The sequence below is a fragment of the Manduca sexta genome, unplaced genomic scaffold (assembly GCF_014839805.1).
Source record: "Manduca sexta isolate Smith_Timp_Sample1 unplaced genomic scaffold, JHU_Msex_v1.0 HiC_scaffold_3497, whole genome shotgun sequence".
NCBI classification, from domain to species: domain Eukaryota; kingdom Metazoa; phylum Arthropoda; class Insecta; order Lepidoptera; family Sphingidae; genus Manduca; species Manduca sexta.
The window spans coordinates 1-13397 of NW_023594571.1; the positions used below are offsets into that span (position 1 = coordinate 1).

A 13397-nucleotide genomic window follows, 5' to 3' on the forward strand; every position below is an offset into this window, starting at 1 on the left:
TTTAAAACACCATAACAGTTATAGTACTAATGCGATGTTATAAAGACAAACTTAAATATTAATCTTAGCAATTGGTTTTAATACACCTATGAACCTTGTTATAGACCATATTAGAAAGATGAATGCAGGTCAAAAAAATCTTATGCCAATATAAAAACAGTAGATATAAAGGGAATGATATAAATTGATCATTACCTTCCTAACAGTAATGATAATTGCATGTTAGTAAGGATTATTTAGTCTACAATAACATTCTATAGTTTCAAGATTCATCTCATGACGTAGACACAGGTATAAAACTGCTTACGTGCTACATTGTTTAGAGTAGCACAAATTAATTTTGGCTTTTTAAAATTTACATGAAATTCTATTGTAAATATTGGAAATAATTTTCTTTCATACAAATACCATAATAAGCTAATTTACATAGACATATAATAGAATTGGCAGAATGCTGACTTCTGTGGAGCTAACTTCGCCCTACGTTCGAGATATACGAGTTAGATTTGTCCAACCAGTGTTTTTTCATAAATCGACTAAATTTTTTCATTGAATAAGAACCAATGCAATTCATAATGGTACAGCATCAAACAGATAATTATAATTGTTTTATTTTATTCAAAATTATTTGAATGTGTACCAAAATTTAATAGTTTTAAAACGAAACATCCAAAATAATATACATTAAATATATAAAAATAAGATTTAAAATTATTTGGCATGAATTTTTTGCATGGCCATGGTCCGTAAACGTTGGTTAGGCAAACATTGATCATGGAATACACTATAAAGAGAATTTTATGGCTCTAAAGCTTTGCCTAGTTCCTAAGACTCAAGACTCTTGTAGATTTATCAGCGTCTGTCTGTTGGATAGATTTTAAAAGAATGCGAAATCCACAACTTAAGTTAACACTATGCGTTAAAGAATGCAATTAAATTATTAAAGTGTCTATGTAAATTTGGCTAAGCCAAGGACGGGAGCGCTTTCCTATTAATTGGTTAATACGTAAACCAATATATTTATCAATTAAAAACAAAATTATAAACTAAAGTGTGCTTACATCATAATACACTTACTTAAATTTTTATTTTTTAAACGTTAACTGGCTAATAGAAGTTTTACAAATCTTCATTTAAAAATCTTTTTTAAGTCGTTCTAAGTGCTCTCGTCATATTTCATTGTTTATTTTTTATTATTACTCGGGAACTATATATACCTAGTGTGACTATTGACTATGTTAAAAATAGACAAAAGTTATAATGGGTATGTATGCCGTAGCAAATTATAGTTCAAAGGAAGTTGCAATGGTTATTTTGCTTTGTCCAATGGAGTATATTAAGTTTTTTATAGAGGAGGAAGTAGGTAAAATAATCTGCTATGGATTTTTTTCTTACAAGAGTTATTAATACTCAACTTTACCTATATTTCTTTATTCCTTACAAACTCTGTTGGTTTTGTTTTCAATCGTATACCAAATACAGTAAGGTTAAGTTTGAATTGATTTTCGATATTATAAATCGATCAACAGCAAAGCAAACAATAATAACAACCATTGCAACTTCCTTTCTCAATATCTCCTGAACACCTATACCTTTGTGCTAATACCCGTGTGGTGTGCAGTTTCGTGGCCGGTGTTATCTTGCGCGAGCGCATACCGGCGTTCGAGCGTATGTTGTGGCGCGCGTGCAGGGGTAACGTGTTCCTGCGACAGGCTGAGATCGACACGCCGCTGGAAGATCCTTCTTCGGTGAGTGCTTCATGACTTTTTTTTATAGCAGTTGGGGCAAACGATATAGGGAACCACCTGATGGTCGCCCATGAGCATCCACCACAAAAATAAATCGTGTTGCCTGCCTTATCGATAGGATTAGGCTTTCTTTCTCCTTCACAATAACTAGTTAAATCTGCAGCATCGGGTTGGTAGGGAGAAAAGTCCTAAGCATCCTTCTTTAGAGAGCCATAATAAAGATAGTAATATTGATAGCACGAATGGACTGGTGATCAACTAGAGTACTACTTAGAATGGTTCATAGAAAAAAAGTGTTAAAATGGCTTGACCGTCGGCGACATAGCCAGATCGTTTCTGTTTATTTCGCTCGATCTTTCTAACATTAACGAGATTCTAACAGCCAAGCTCTTTGCCAGTTGGTTCTTTTAACTTTTACCTTAGGTCTATTGCATAACGAGTTTTCACTTTATAATTTGTCTTGACATTAGGACTTCTATCTCCGCCATTGAAGAGTTTCATTAACCTGTATTATTGTTTCCAGTCGGACCAAGTGTACAAGTCGGTGTTCATCATATTCTTCCAAGGAGACCAGCTGAAGACCCGCGTGAAGAAGATATGCGAAGGGTTCAGGGCGACGCTGTACCCGTGCCCGGAGTCGCCCGCCGATAGACGCGAGATGGCCATGGGTGTGATGACCAGGATCGAGGATCTTAACACGGTGAGACCTGGTTTTGACGAGTTTTTATTCGATGACTAGGTATTGCTCGTGGCTCCGCCTGCGCGAGAAGCTTTTCCTCGCATAAACGTCCCTAAATCACTGTACCGACCTATGGGACACTTTGTTCCTGTGGGAGCAAATTAGCAAGGTAAAAAGTACATATTAATCCAGGACATGGTCTATTGCCATACCAAGTTTCATTCATATCCATTCAGCTGTTTGTGCGTTTACTTTTAACATAAAATTTGACAAACTTTCTCATTCTTATTTGATTTTATTTATAATATATTAAGAAACGAACGACGTAGACCCGTCTGCAGATAGTGTTTATAAGCAAAACTTGAACGCTTTAAATAGAAGCTAGATAATTGCATAATGGCGGGATTTAATTAAGATAACAATGCAACAGTAGGTCACATTAGTAATTGTACATTACTCGTACCTTGATCTCCATTAATATAGCTTGTACAAACATTATCAAATGTCATTGAGGAGTGCATAGTATAATGATAGACAGTATGTTAACATTAACTATTGCTGGAACATGCTATGGTTTTAGATTAATTGGATATCCTTGAATGTTAGATTTATATTTTACAATAAATGACAGTGCAAAAAGGGAAGGTCGCTCGTTCAATAGCAAACGGAATGACTGTCATAAAGGAATTGGAACTAAATAAATAATTTTATTTCAATTGTATTAGATTTCGCGAGTAGGACAACAAAGATTTAGTAAATATTTTGATACTAATTGATAGGACGTGCAAAATTTAAATTTAGAAATCATGAAATACATTAGTGTATGATTTGACTTCTTAGTTAAATTGTGAATGATGGATTTTCAAAAATGATTCAGAAATACTAATCATTTGAACAAGTGTTATAACAACATGCTTTTTGTTATGGATGAATACATAACATGTGATTTAGTCACGTGTTAATACAAAAGATATGAATGTTGGATTACAATTCTTGTTATTTAAAAAAGTATTATCTATTATTTACCACTACTATTATGCAAATTTCGACAATGCATGAATTATTGTTATGTATTTATTCTTTGTTACCTTCCGTCAGACTATACATGAAATTATTTGTTAAAAGCTAAAATAGCAAATACTTTTATTAATTCTTTTGTTCGAATTCTGTCCATTATACATTACAATGACATACATATATCGATAGTGTCAGTAAACGTTTAAAATATCAATTATAATGTGTTCAACTTTCTTGGGCCTCAGTTTTTATTAGTGAAGAGCCTGTTTCACAATGTTTTAACACAATTAATGTATAATTACTCTTTGGTTTACCATTTATTTAGAATATTGACTATCGTATTTTGCTCTCCTATATTATATTCTACGTTTATCGTTTACTCAAACATGCTCAAATAGATCAAGATTGAATGCCTAAATTGAACTGTGCTTAAAGGATAGGAATAAGTTATTTTCCTTTTACTCAAGATTATTCCATCAACACTACAAACATTTAATAGATAGGAATTGACAACTCAAAAACTCTGTGTAAATAAGGTTTCTGTTGACATACTGTACATTTATTACCTAACAATAAGGGCTGCCTTAGCGACCCATTGTTAATGCTATTGTAACCGCATTAACTATGTAGTTAAATGTGCTGAAACGGTTATTAACGCCTTTACGACTTGCGCACTAAACGACCGTGGTGGGGCGTAATCTTAATGCCTTTATAATATAGGTTGTTTTAGTTTTAATGTTCCTTTATGAGTTATAATTGATTGCATTTATAATGGATGTAGAGATGAAAGATTTGGCATAACGGTAAAATGCAACTTTAAATACTTCTACACATCAACATCAATTGAAACAGACTTTGTTGTGATATCTAAATCAAAGTTAACCCTTTGAAGTTTATATTAGTGAAGAAAAACTATTGTTCATGCGGAAACAAAAGATTAAAACCGAATTGATTTTTTATTATTTATACATAAACACCATAACAGTTATAGAACTAATGCAATGTTATACAGACAAATAAGTTATTTATTATCTTAACAATTGGTTTCAATATCTTTTGAATTTGTTCAGATACTTTTGGAGTTGACTGTACATAATAGGTTTTAATTGCGTTGATAAAAGTTCTTGTGGACAATGAATCACCAAATAACGCAATAAGATGTTAACTCGGTCACGCTTGTTACGTAGGGATTTTAATCGACTTAAAAAATGAGGTCATTCGTCATTATTATATTGATGAGACGAATGGGTTACTCGAGATGGGAAACGCTACACGCCTTGTCCGTTACAATTTACATTAATGAGAAAATTTTAAATTATAAATCACTGTATACCGAATCGTATTGGATTCGTTACCCGGACTACGTTTGACGTTACGTTTCAACAATCATTTATTATTATAGCTATGATATTCTTTAACGAAACAGAAACTCTTCATCAAGAAGATGTTTTAAACTATAGTCATCATTCAACCAATTTTTCAAGTGTTTTACTTCACCAAAATTTATTTTATTTACCCAATAATTCTTTTACCAACTGATGAGCTTAGCTAGTGTATATTCAGTTTATTTTTCAGGGGGCGTTGGGTCACCAGCTATAAAAAAAAGAAAAAGAACTATATCTGTACTGTACGTTACATATTGTTGGATAGAAATCAGATTTAAGCCTATCACTTTCAGGTCCTAGGCCAAACCCAGGACCACCGTCACCGCGTCCTGGTGGCCGCAGCGAAGAACATCAAGAACTGGTTCGTGAAGGTGCGCAAGATCAAGGCGATCTACCACACGCTAAACCTGTTCAATCTGGACGTCACGCAGAAGTGTCTCATCGCTGAGTGCTGGGTGCCAGCGCTGGACCTGGAGACTATACAGCTGGCGCTTAGGAGGGAACGGTGAGTTGGTTGATGGTGTTGATATCGATTTTGTAATCGATTCGTAGGAAAGTTGTTTGTTTAATCGGTTAGGTAATTTTAGTTATAATTTAGTGAAATCTATTTTATATTTACTAAAATCTATTGTTTAATCGATTGTGTTCATGAAAGTAATTTCTAATGTATAACTTAGTTTATTGAAGTCCACTTAATTTTAAATCTATTGATCACGTTCGGAGAAAGACGTTTGTAACCTCTACTATGTAGTTACATAATCCAATTGGATTTATTGAGTTTTATTTTAGTTACGTCTTTTGTATGTCCAAGAAAATCGATTTATGCAATTGATTCGAGATACTAAATTAATTAATATCGATATTTTTCTAAAAACAATGTTGTATTAATTTTCTTTTAGATTAGTTCAAATAGTTAATACGTCTTAAGAAATCGATTTTAAGGCAATAAATCGATTTACTTTTAATAAATTGGCCTATAATAGTAACGTATCTTGCAGGAACGCAGCGGTAGCTCAGTGCCCCCTATCCTGAACCGCATGGAGACGCTAGAAGACCCGCCCACATACAACCGCAACAACAAGTTCACGCAGGCCTTTCAAAACCTAATCTACGCGTACGGTGTCGCCACCTATCGCGAGGTTAACCCAGGTGAGATGCTTATTGCTGTTGCCGAAACTACTAAAATAATATGTTAGCAATAGAAGAAATAAAGCGTTGGCTGTGATGATTTAACTTTTCAATAATATGGCTACAAATATAATAGGCATACTGTCAAATTTTAACCAAAATATATAGTGTAGTTACTCGTATGGTTCCATAGGGAATTTAATATCGATAGACCAACAACCAATTATAATGGTTTTGTAGGCGATGCCTTTTTAGTAAATGTTATTAATAAAATTATGAAATTAGGTACTTACTTAAAATGAAACAAAGAGATGCACGATAGCGATGGATGCGTCCCGTTACGGCGACAGGGAAGGCCGGGGACATGCAAGGGTCGTGCGGGAGTCGTGCGGGTGTCGTGCGGGAGTCGTGCGGGTGTCATGCGGGAGTCGTGCGGGAGTCGTGCGGGAGTCGCCGGGCGCGTGCGCCGGCCGCAACCATCGCTCTCAACATCTCGTGCGACAAAATAATCTCTTGTGTTTTATTCCGCAACGCTTGTTATAAATACTAGTGTATATTTGTTCGTAGCGCCGTACACGATCATAACGTTCCCGTTCCTGTTCGCGGTGATGTTCGGCGACCTCGGGCACGGCGCCCTCATGGCCGCCTTCGGGTTCTGGATGTGCTACAAGGAGAAGCCGCTGCAGGCCAAGAAGATTGACAGCGAAGTGAGCATTTTCACACATTTTTTTTTATAGTATTAGTCTAAAATTTGTATATTTTTTCAATAAAACAGTTTGAGTCTAAGCAACCTAGAAATTGGATAATAAATTTTTATATTGTAATATGAATTCATTTAAAGTAACAACACCTACTCTGATAATTATATTCATAAATGAGTACTCTCATTTCCATAAAAGGCTTTTATGAGCCTCATTAAAATGATATTAATTTCCAGATCTGGAACATATTCTTCGGCGGTCGGTACATCATTCTCCTGATGGGTCTGTTCTCGATGTACACCGGGCTGATCTATAACGACATATTCTCCAAGAGTTTGAACATCTTCGGTTCGTCCTGGCGTCAGAACTACAACGCCAGCACTCTCACGGAGAACAAATTGCTGCAACTGAACCCCGACTCGCCCGACTATCTGCAATATCCGTATCCGTTCGGCATTGACCCCGTGTGGCAGGTGAGAGTGCTTGTTAACGTCAAATACAATGCAATACGATACTAAAATTGTATTGCAGACACGAAGTGTGTCGTAAAATAGTCGTAGGAGGTCGCTGGTTGTTTGTTGTTCCAATAGGTCGATCTAGAAATTTTTGGACATCCTGCAGCTGATGATAACGAGACACGAAATATGGGAATACAAAACCAACAGGAACATATGATTTGAGTATCTTCTTTGTTGAAAGTCTGTTATTAAGACATAAAACAAATAACATTGTATAACACGATGCACAAAGCGTGGTCTTTTCATTTTGAAATGATGTATTCCTTATTCCGTAAAGATAAAAATATTTATCCCATTGTTGAGTGTTTTTCCTAAGGGATAATTAATTGTGTCTTACTGACTGCCTACAAATTAATAAATGGATTTGAAAGTCCAAAAGTCCAAGGTCTCACTAGAGCCAGACGGTAAAAGAGGGTGGTAATAAAATTATAAACGTTTTGTTGTAGCTCGCGGAAGCGAACAAGATCATCTTCATGAACGCGTACAAGATGAAGATCTCGATCATCATCGGCGTGTTCCACATGTTGTTCGGCGTCTGTCTCTCGCTCTGGAACCATCTGTGAGTATATCGTTACTAATATGGATAGTTCGCTGCACTGAGGTCCTGGATCCAAATGCCAGGCCAAGAACAACACTATAATATCGCTGCCGTACCTGGTCGATCTTTGTTGAGATTAGCTAGGAGGAATTCATTCATTAATATGAATGTGATACCTGGTATAAGGAAACCGCTCTCGAAAACAAAGAAAGTAAAAGTGTTATTAGTCTGTTGCAACCCGACATATACAGGCTGATCCCGATATCTTTTTGGACTTGACTAATCCAATTTTTTTTCTATTATAATCAGTGATAATTTCTTCTAAACCTTCGTTCTGGTGTTGTGCAGGTACTTCAAGCGTCGCATCAGCGTGTACGTGGAGTTCATCCCCCAGATTCTGTTCCTGACGCTGCTGTTCTTCTACATGGTGCTGTTGATGTTCATCAAGTGGACCTCGTACGGCCCCACGCCGGGCGCCTTCGGCAGCCAGGACCCTGGTGAGTGCACGCTTGTGGTTTGACTGGTACAGATTAATGATCATTTTCAATAAACGATTCCAATCTTAATCCTCGGTAAACCAAGATGAACTCATCAAAATAAGTCAATTCAAGTCGAAAAATATTTAATTATTTTACCGATTTGTTGATTTGATTGTTTCCGTGACGTAGTTGTCGCGGATTCGATCCAATACAATAAATAAAAAACTATTTTATTGGTATGTTAAAAATCCAAACACATTTTTAAGCAATATGTGGCTTTCTAGGCATGTATCGTTTAGATAGGACAATACTTATAGTATGTTGTGTTGTGCAGCTATCGTGAAGACGAGCGCGTACTGTGCGCCTTCCATCCTCATCACCTTCATCAACATGATGCTGTTCAAGACCGACGCCAACACGCGGCCGCAGTGCGACGACACCATGTACGCGGGACAGTTACAACTGCAAAAGGTACGCACACGGTGCTTTTAATTCACTACAACTCATACTCGCCACGAATTCACTATTCGTTTATCGATAAAAAGAATATCGATGATACAAAACGAATTGAGATCCCTCCATTTTATGAACTTGGTTAAAAATACCAACTAAGCTCGGTAGATATTTTGCCTCTACTCTAGTGCGTAAATGAGTGTTGACAGAGATGTCCTGCGGTTCGATGCCCAAGCAAGACACGGTTTTCTAACACGATTAGTCTAGAATTGGATGCCGCAACATGCTTCAAATAATGTATTTCGTCGACTTCACTCGCGACTAGATTACATACAGTAGGTAGAAGACTATCATGGATCTAAGGGAAAATTACAAACAAATACGTTGGGAATTTTGGGAACCCTTAAAGCAATTACTCTTAAAAATCAAAACTCAATACAATATGTATAAAAATATATTTTGTGCTCAGTTCTTCGTGATCGTGGCGCTGCTGTGCGTGCCGGTGATGCTGTTCGGAAAACCGTACTTCATCATGAAGGAGCAGAAACAACGTGCCGTGAGTATCAACACTTTATTATATAGAATTTCCTAACTAAGCTTTGATAGCATAGTATAGTAATGAACCAATCAACATAACTCATTTGTATGTTTGTCCCACAGACTTTATTCTGATTGGTCAATGTTAATCGTTATTCAAATCGTTTATAGGAATTAGCTATTAGATTGCTACACATTCTCAACCACTCTCAACTGCTCATAGTTATGACGTCACACTTGTGTATAAGTTCAAAAGTACTTGGTTTGTTTGATTAAAATATAATGAGTTTATTTAAATATTATGTTTTGTTTTATCTTATGTCTGTCTGGATAGATGGCGGTAAGATTCTGTGTTTCAATGTTTAAAAATCATGTGCTAATTGTAGCATTTTGTGGACTGACTCAATTTTGTATCAAGTTGAGGACCCAATTAAATTGCCGTGCACAAGGCTCGTCAGTTCGTCAATTTGTTTTACACACAACATATAAATATGTTTCTTGCAGACGTGGCAACTGGCCAGCACTTATTTTCAACAGGCAGCAATATGACCTCTCTCACTAATTATTTTGTGTAACAGCGTCAAGGCCATCAGCCTGTAGAGGGCGCCGCTGAGAACGGCACCGCGGGCGGAGCGCCCGTGCCCAGCAGTGGACACCACGACGACGACATCACCGAGGTCTTCATACACCAGGTAATGCACACTATTAAAATACACGACTGTAAACGGGGTGAATAGGGATACACTGGTCAACAGAGGAAACAATGTTTATGTTTTGTCCTGTTAATTTTACATACATTTACATAAAAATTAACAAATTTAAATACTATAAATCGGCAGGAGTAGGATTACTTAACTATAACTGTTCTTGTTGAATTCGCACTAATATACTAACGTTACTCTCAATTACTTGCTAATCGATGACTAGAAATTTTATCAATAATTAAGTTTTACCCGCGAATTCATCGGAAGCCGTGGCATTTTACTCGGTTTATTTGTTTTTCTTTTCTACATCGATAGAATTCTGTAAGATATTGTAAAATGTATCAAACTGATCTGATTCCACATTTTATTCTAGTCGAAATACACTACCGACCTGTTTGATATCACATTGTCTATAGTTAGTTTATATGCCAGTGTTTAATAAATCGTAGGAAAAGTATCTGACATGACATGTGTTGTGTATCAGGGCATCCACACCATCGAGTACGTGCTGGGCAGTGTGTCGCACACGGCGTCGTACCTGCGTCTGTGGGCGTTGTCGCTTGCGCACGCGCAGCTCGCTGAGGTCGCTTGGAACATGTTGCTGAGGAAAGGTCTGTGTCATTGTCATATTTTGTTGTATTTGTTTTAATATCTATATTTAAATATTGTATAAGGACATAAAAAATATGCATCCTTCATAAACATATTAGAGAAAAGCTCAGTTGATGCTAGCAAGGTCTCGAAGCAATATATTGCCCTAGAATTTCCAGACGTATTTACACTATTTCAATAATTCTATACCCATGCGATTCGACACAAGTCGAGCAAAGTTCAAACTTTGCAGAAGTCAACATATTACTTATACGGTAGAAATCGCTTACTTCTGCAAGTTTTCTTGCTAATCTAAACCATGCTTTAGACTCCAGAATCTAATCAGTGTATTGTCTAAAATTACCTGTGCTATTATCTAAAATTCTAAAAGTCCAAATAAATAAATGAATATTGTGTTCACTGAATGCTACCCATCGTATAGAATGCAGAAATAATGCCAATAAATAAACTAACAACAATGTTATGATCAGGTCTGATGTCGACTGACTTCCAAGGCGGTATATTCCTGTACATCGTGTTCGCCGGGTGGGCCGCTATCTCCGTGTCTATCCTGGTACTGATGGAGGGGCTCTCCGCGTTCCTGCACACCCTGCGTCTGCACTGGTACGTACTTCTTGACAGTATTGCTTGAACTGAAGTAGTCAGAGAACAATAAGGCCCAGTTCGGCCTATGCCAATATTTTAGTCGAGTAGGAAGTAATTTTGTAAGTAAACGTGTCCCAAAAGCAAAAATTTTGTCGAGTAGATTAGACAAGTTTAGTTACTAAATTACTTGCAACTCTACTACAAAATAGCACAGTCTGTACTAAATTTTAGGATTAGTGGATGTCAATCGCCCATCACTAGCGAATATCCGGCTACCTTTTTGACTTCAAATTATATACTAGCGCATAATGTCCTTCCGACGTCTTTAGGAATAATTCTTTAAATTTATGTACTTATGTATGAAATTGAAACAACTTTAGCCGTAATCTAAATATGGAACCAGCATAAGCTTTAGTGTATATTTTTATTAAAATTTTACAATTCTTCTCCCCAGGGTGGAGTTCCAGAGCAAGTTCTACGCCGGTGAGGGTTATCTCTTCCAACCGTTCTCGTTTGAAGTGATCCTCGACTCGGCCGGCCAGGGAGAGGAGTAAACTAGCGCTGTCTCGCTCACACGCGCTTCCACACGATATGTTCGTCTCGCTCTAACTATATACAGGCTGATGTTCTAAAGTTTGAAACTTCGTTAGAATTTGGTGTTGCCGTTTTAATAAAGCAGCTTGTTAAGTAGAAAAATGAAGATATAATTAGGATAAATCTTTAATATATCTGTGGAAGTTAATGTATTAGTACCCTTATGTATCGCAGTTAAATTGAAAAGCTTATAAAATTAATGAATTCACATTATAGGAATAGTGTTAAGTGTATGTGGTATTATAATACCCAAACACGTTCTTGTCGCACAGTGGCGTTAATATATGTATAAGCTTATTAAATGTAATCAATGTCATCTTTAGATGTATAAGACCGCTTACAAGGGTACAAAATACGCGATGTGGTAATTCTTTTTGTATTTTTCTTAGTGGAAATTAATATTTTTTATTTAATCAAATGGTTTTTTTATAATATGTGCGAGCGGTGATGCCTTACGATACCCAGTTTTTTTAGTTGCGTTACAATGTACTTAATTTTTTATTTACAGTCATTCCCCTAAATGATTGTGTACATGGCGTTATTTCCCATAGCGATTTCAACTCATTCTAGACTTGCCTTTAGTCGTAAGTCCGCATACTTAAGTCATTCCAATTCGAATATGGAATAAAAAATGTCACAAAATGTGAGCACCATGTATATGAACCAACTAGACTGCGATGTTCCCATTCCCAGCATGGTTATGTAAATTCCCATTGTGGATATGTGAAATTCCCATTATGTCCCACGCTCTCTGTAATTTTAAAGCGATGTTCGTGTCATTCCAGTAATACAGTACACGCATGTAGCATGTGTGCGTAGACATAGTCATGGTGAATAAAGGTTTCTTCGTAGCATCAAATTGACTTTTATTTATACCCTAGCGGTTAACTTTCTATTTTGGCGTACTAGCTCCTCGCGGCTTGTCAACGTCAAAGTTCCTTGGATTTAACACAATAAGGTAGGTTCCTATGTTACAAAAATAATACGAAAAATAAATTCTTCTGTCAAATCACCATCATCATAAGGAAACAAACTAGTCATGTTAGTATATTTTATTACACCAATGCCTAATAACAACGAGATAGGTAACGATCAAAATAATCAACAATATTTTTCATCCCATTTAAAAAACCTTAAAACATATTATAATATCACAGAAAAAAATATATATTTGGCACCAACAAAATATACATTTAAAGGTTTTGGGCCTCATTTTACGTTTTTATTGCTTTGTAGAGCAATAAGTTTTATTAGAAGATACTACTCTTCCATATCTATTGTAAATTGTGAATTGTAATCTAGGCAGTTCCATTTTCTATATATGTTATAATTCTCTTTGCAGTTCCATATATGAAAAGATATCCCCTTTCTATAAAAATAATACGCTCAGGACAATTATTATTTATTTCCTTACTAAGACGTCATAAGCTAGTCATACTCAGCGCCGATGGTAATGCTGATGTCACCAGGCAGCACGTTGGTTTTGTGATACCAGCGGTTCGTGTCAACTACCACTGAAAAAGTTACACATAGTTGCAATCAGAATATAGTCAAGCATATTAAAGGTCTATTTATTTATTTAGCCCTTCATATACAAATGACGTAGGCATTCTGTACCAGTCAACCTTAGGGTCGTGCTGAGATAATCATGGTAAGTACAGGAAAGGAAGGTTGAAAACAACAATATGTCTACCGGAGGCTATATAGTTTGGTACAGAA

At 36.2% G+C, this 13397-nt stretch overlaps 2 protein-coding genes across 2 annotated transcripts; both read left to right on the top strand.

Annotated features, from left to right (window-relative positions):
• The first annotated feature begins 1498 nt into the window (after positions 1–1498).
• On the top strand, positions 1499–5861 carry LOC119193006 (V-type proton ATPase 116 kDa subunit a1-like). Its single transcript, XM_037446715.1, has 4 exons — positions 1499–1748; positions 2272–2448; positions 5123–5334; positions 5828–5861. The coding sequence occupies exons 1-4, from the start codon at positions 1671–1673 to the stop codon at positions 5859–5861; spliced, it is 501 nt and encodes a 166-aa protein (XP_037302612.1). The 5' UTR covers positions 1499–1670.
• On the top strand, positions 5802–12537 carry LOC119193005 (V-type proton ATPase 116 kDa subunit a1-like). The gene is made up of 11 exons (XM_037446714.1): positions 5802–5978; positions 6525–6664; positions 6895–7131; positions 7623–7735; positions 8063–8211; positions 8528–8664; positions 9116–9202; positions 9762–9875; positions 10372–10498; positions 10970–11102; positions 11539–12537. Exons 1-11 carry the CDS (start codon positions 5867–5869, stop codon positions 11636–11638), a joined length of 1449 nt encoding a protein of 482 aa, XP_037302611.1. The 5' UTR covers positions 5802–5866; the 3' UTR covers positions 11639–12537.
• The last annotated feature ends 860 nt before the right edge of the window (positions 12538–13397 follow it).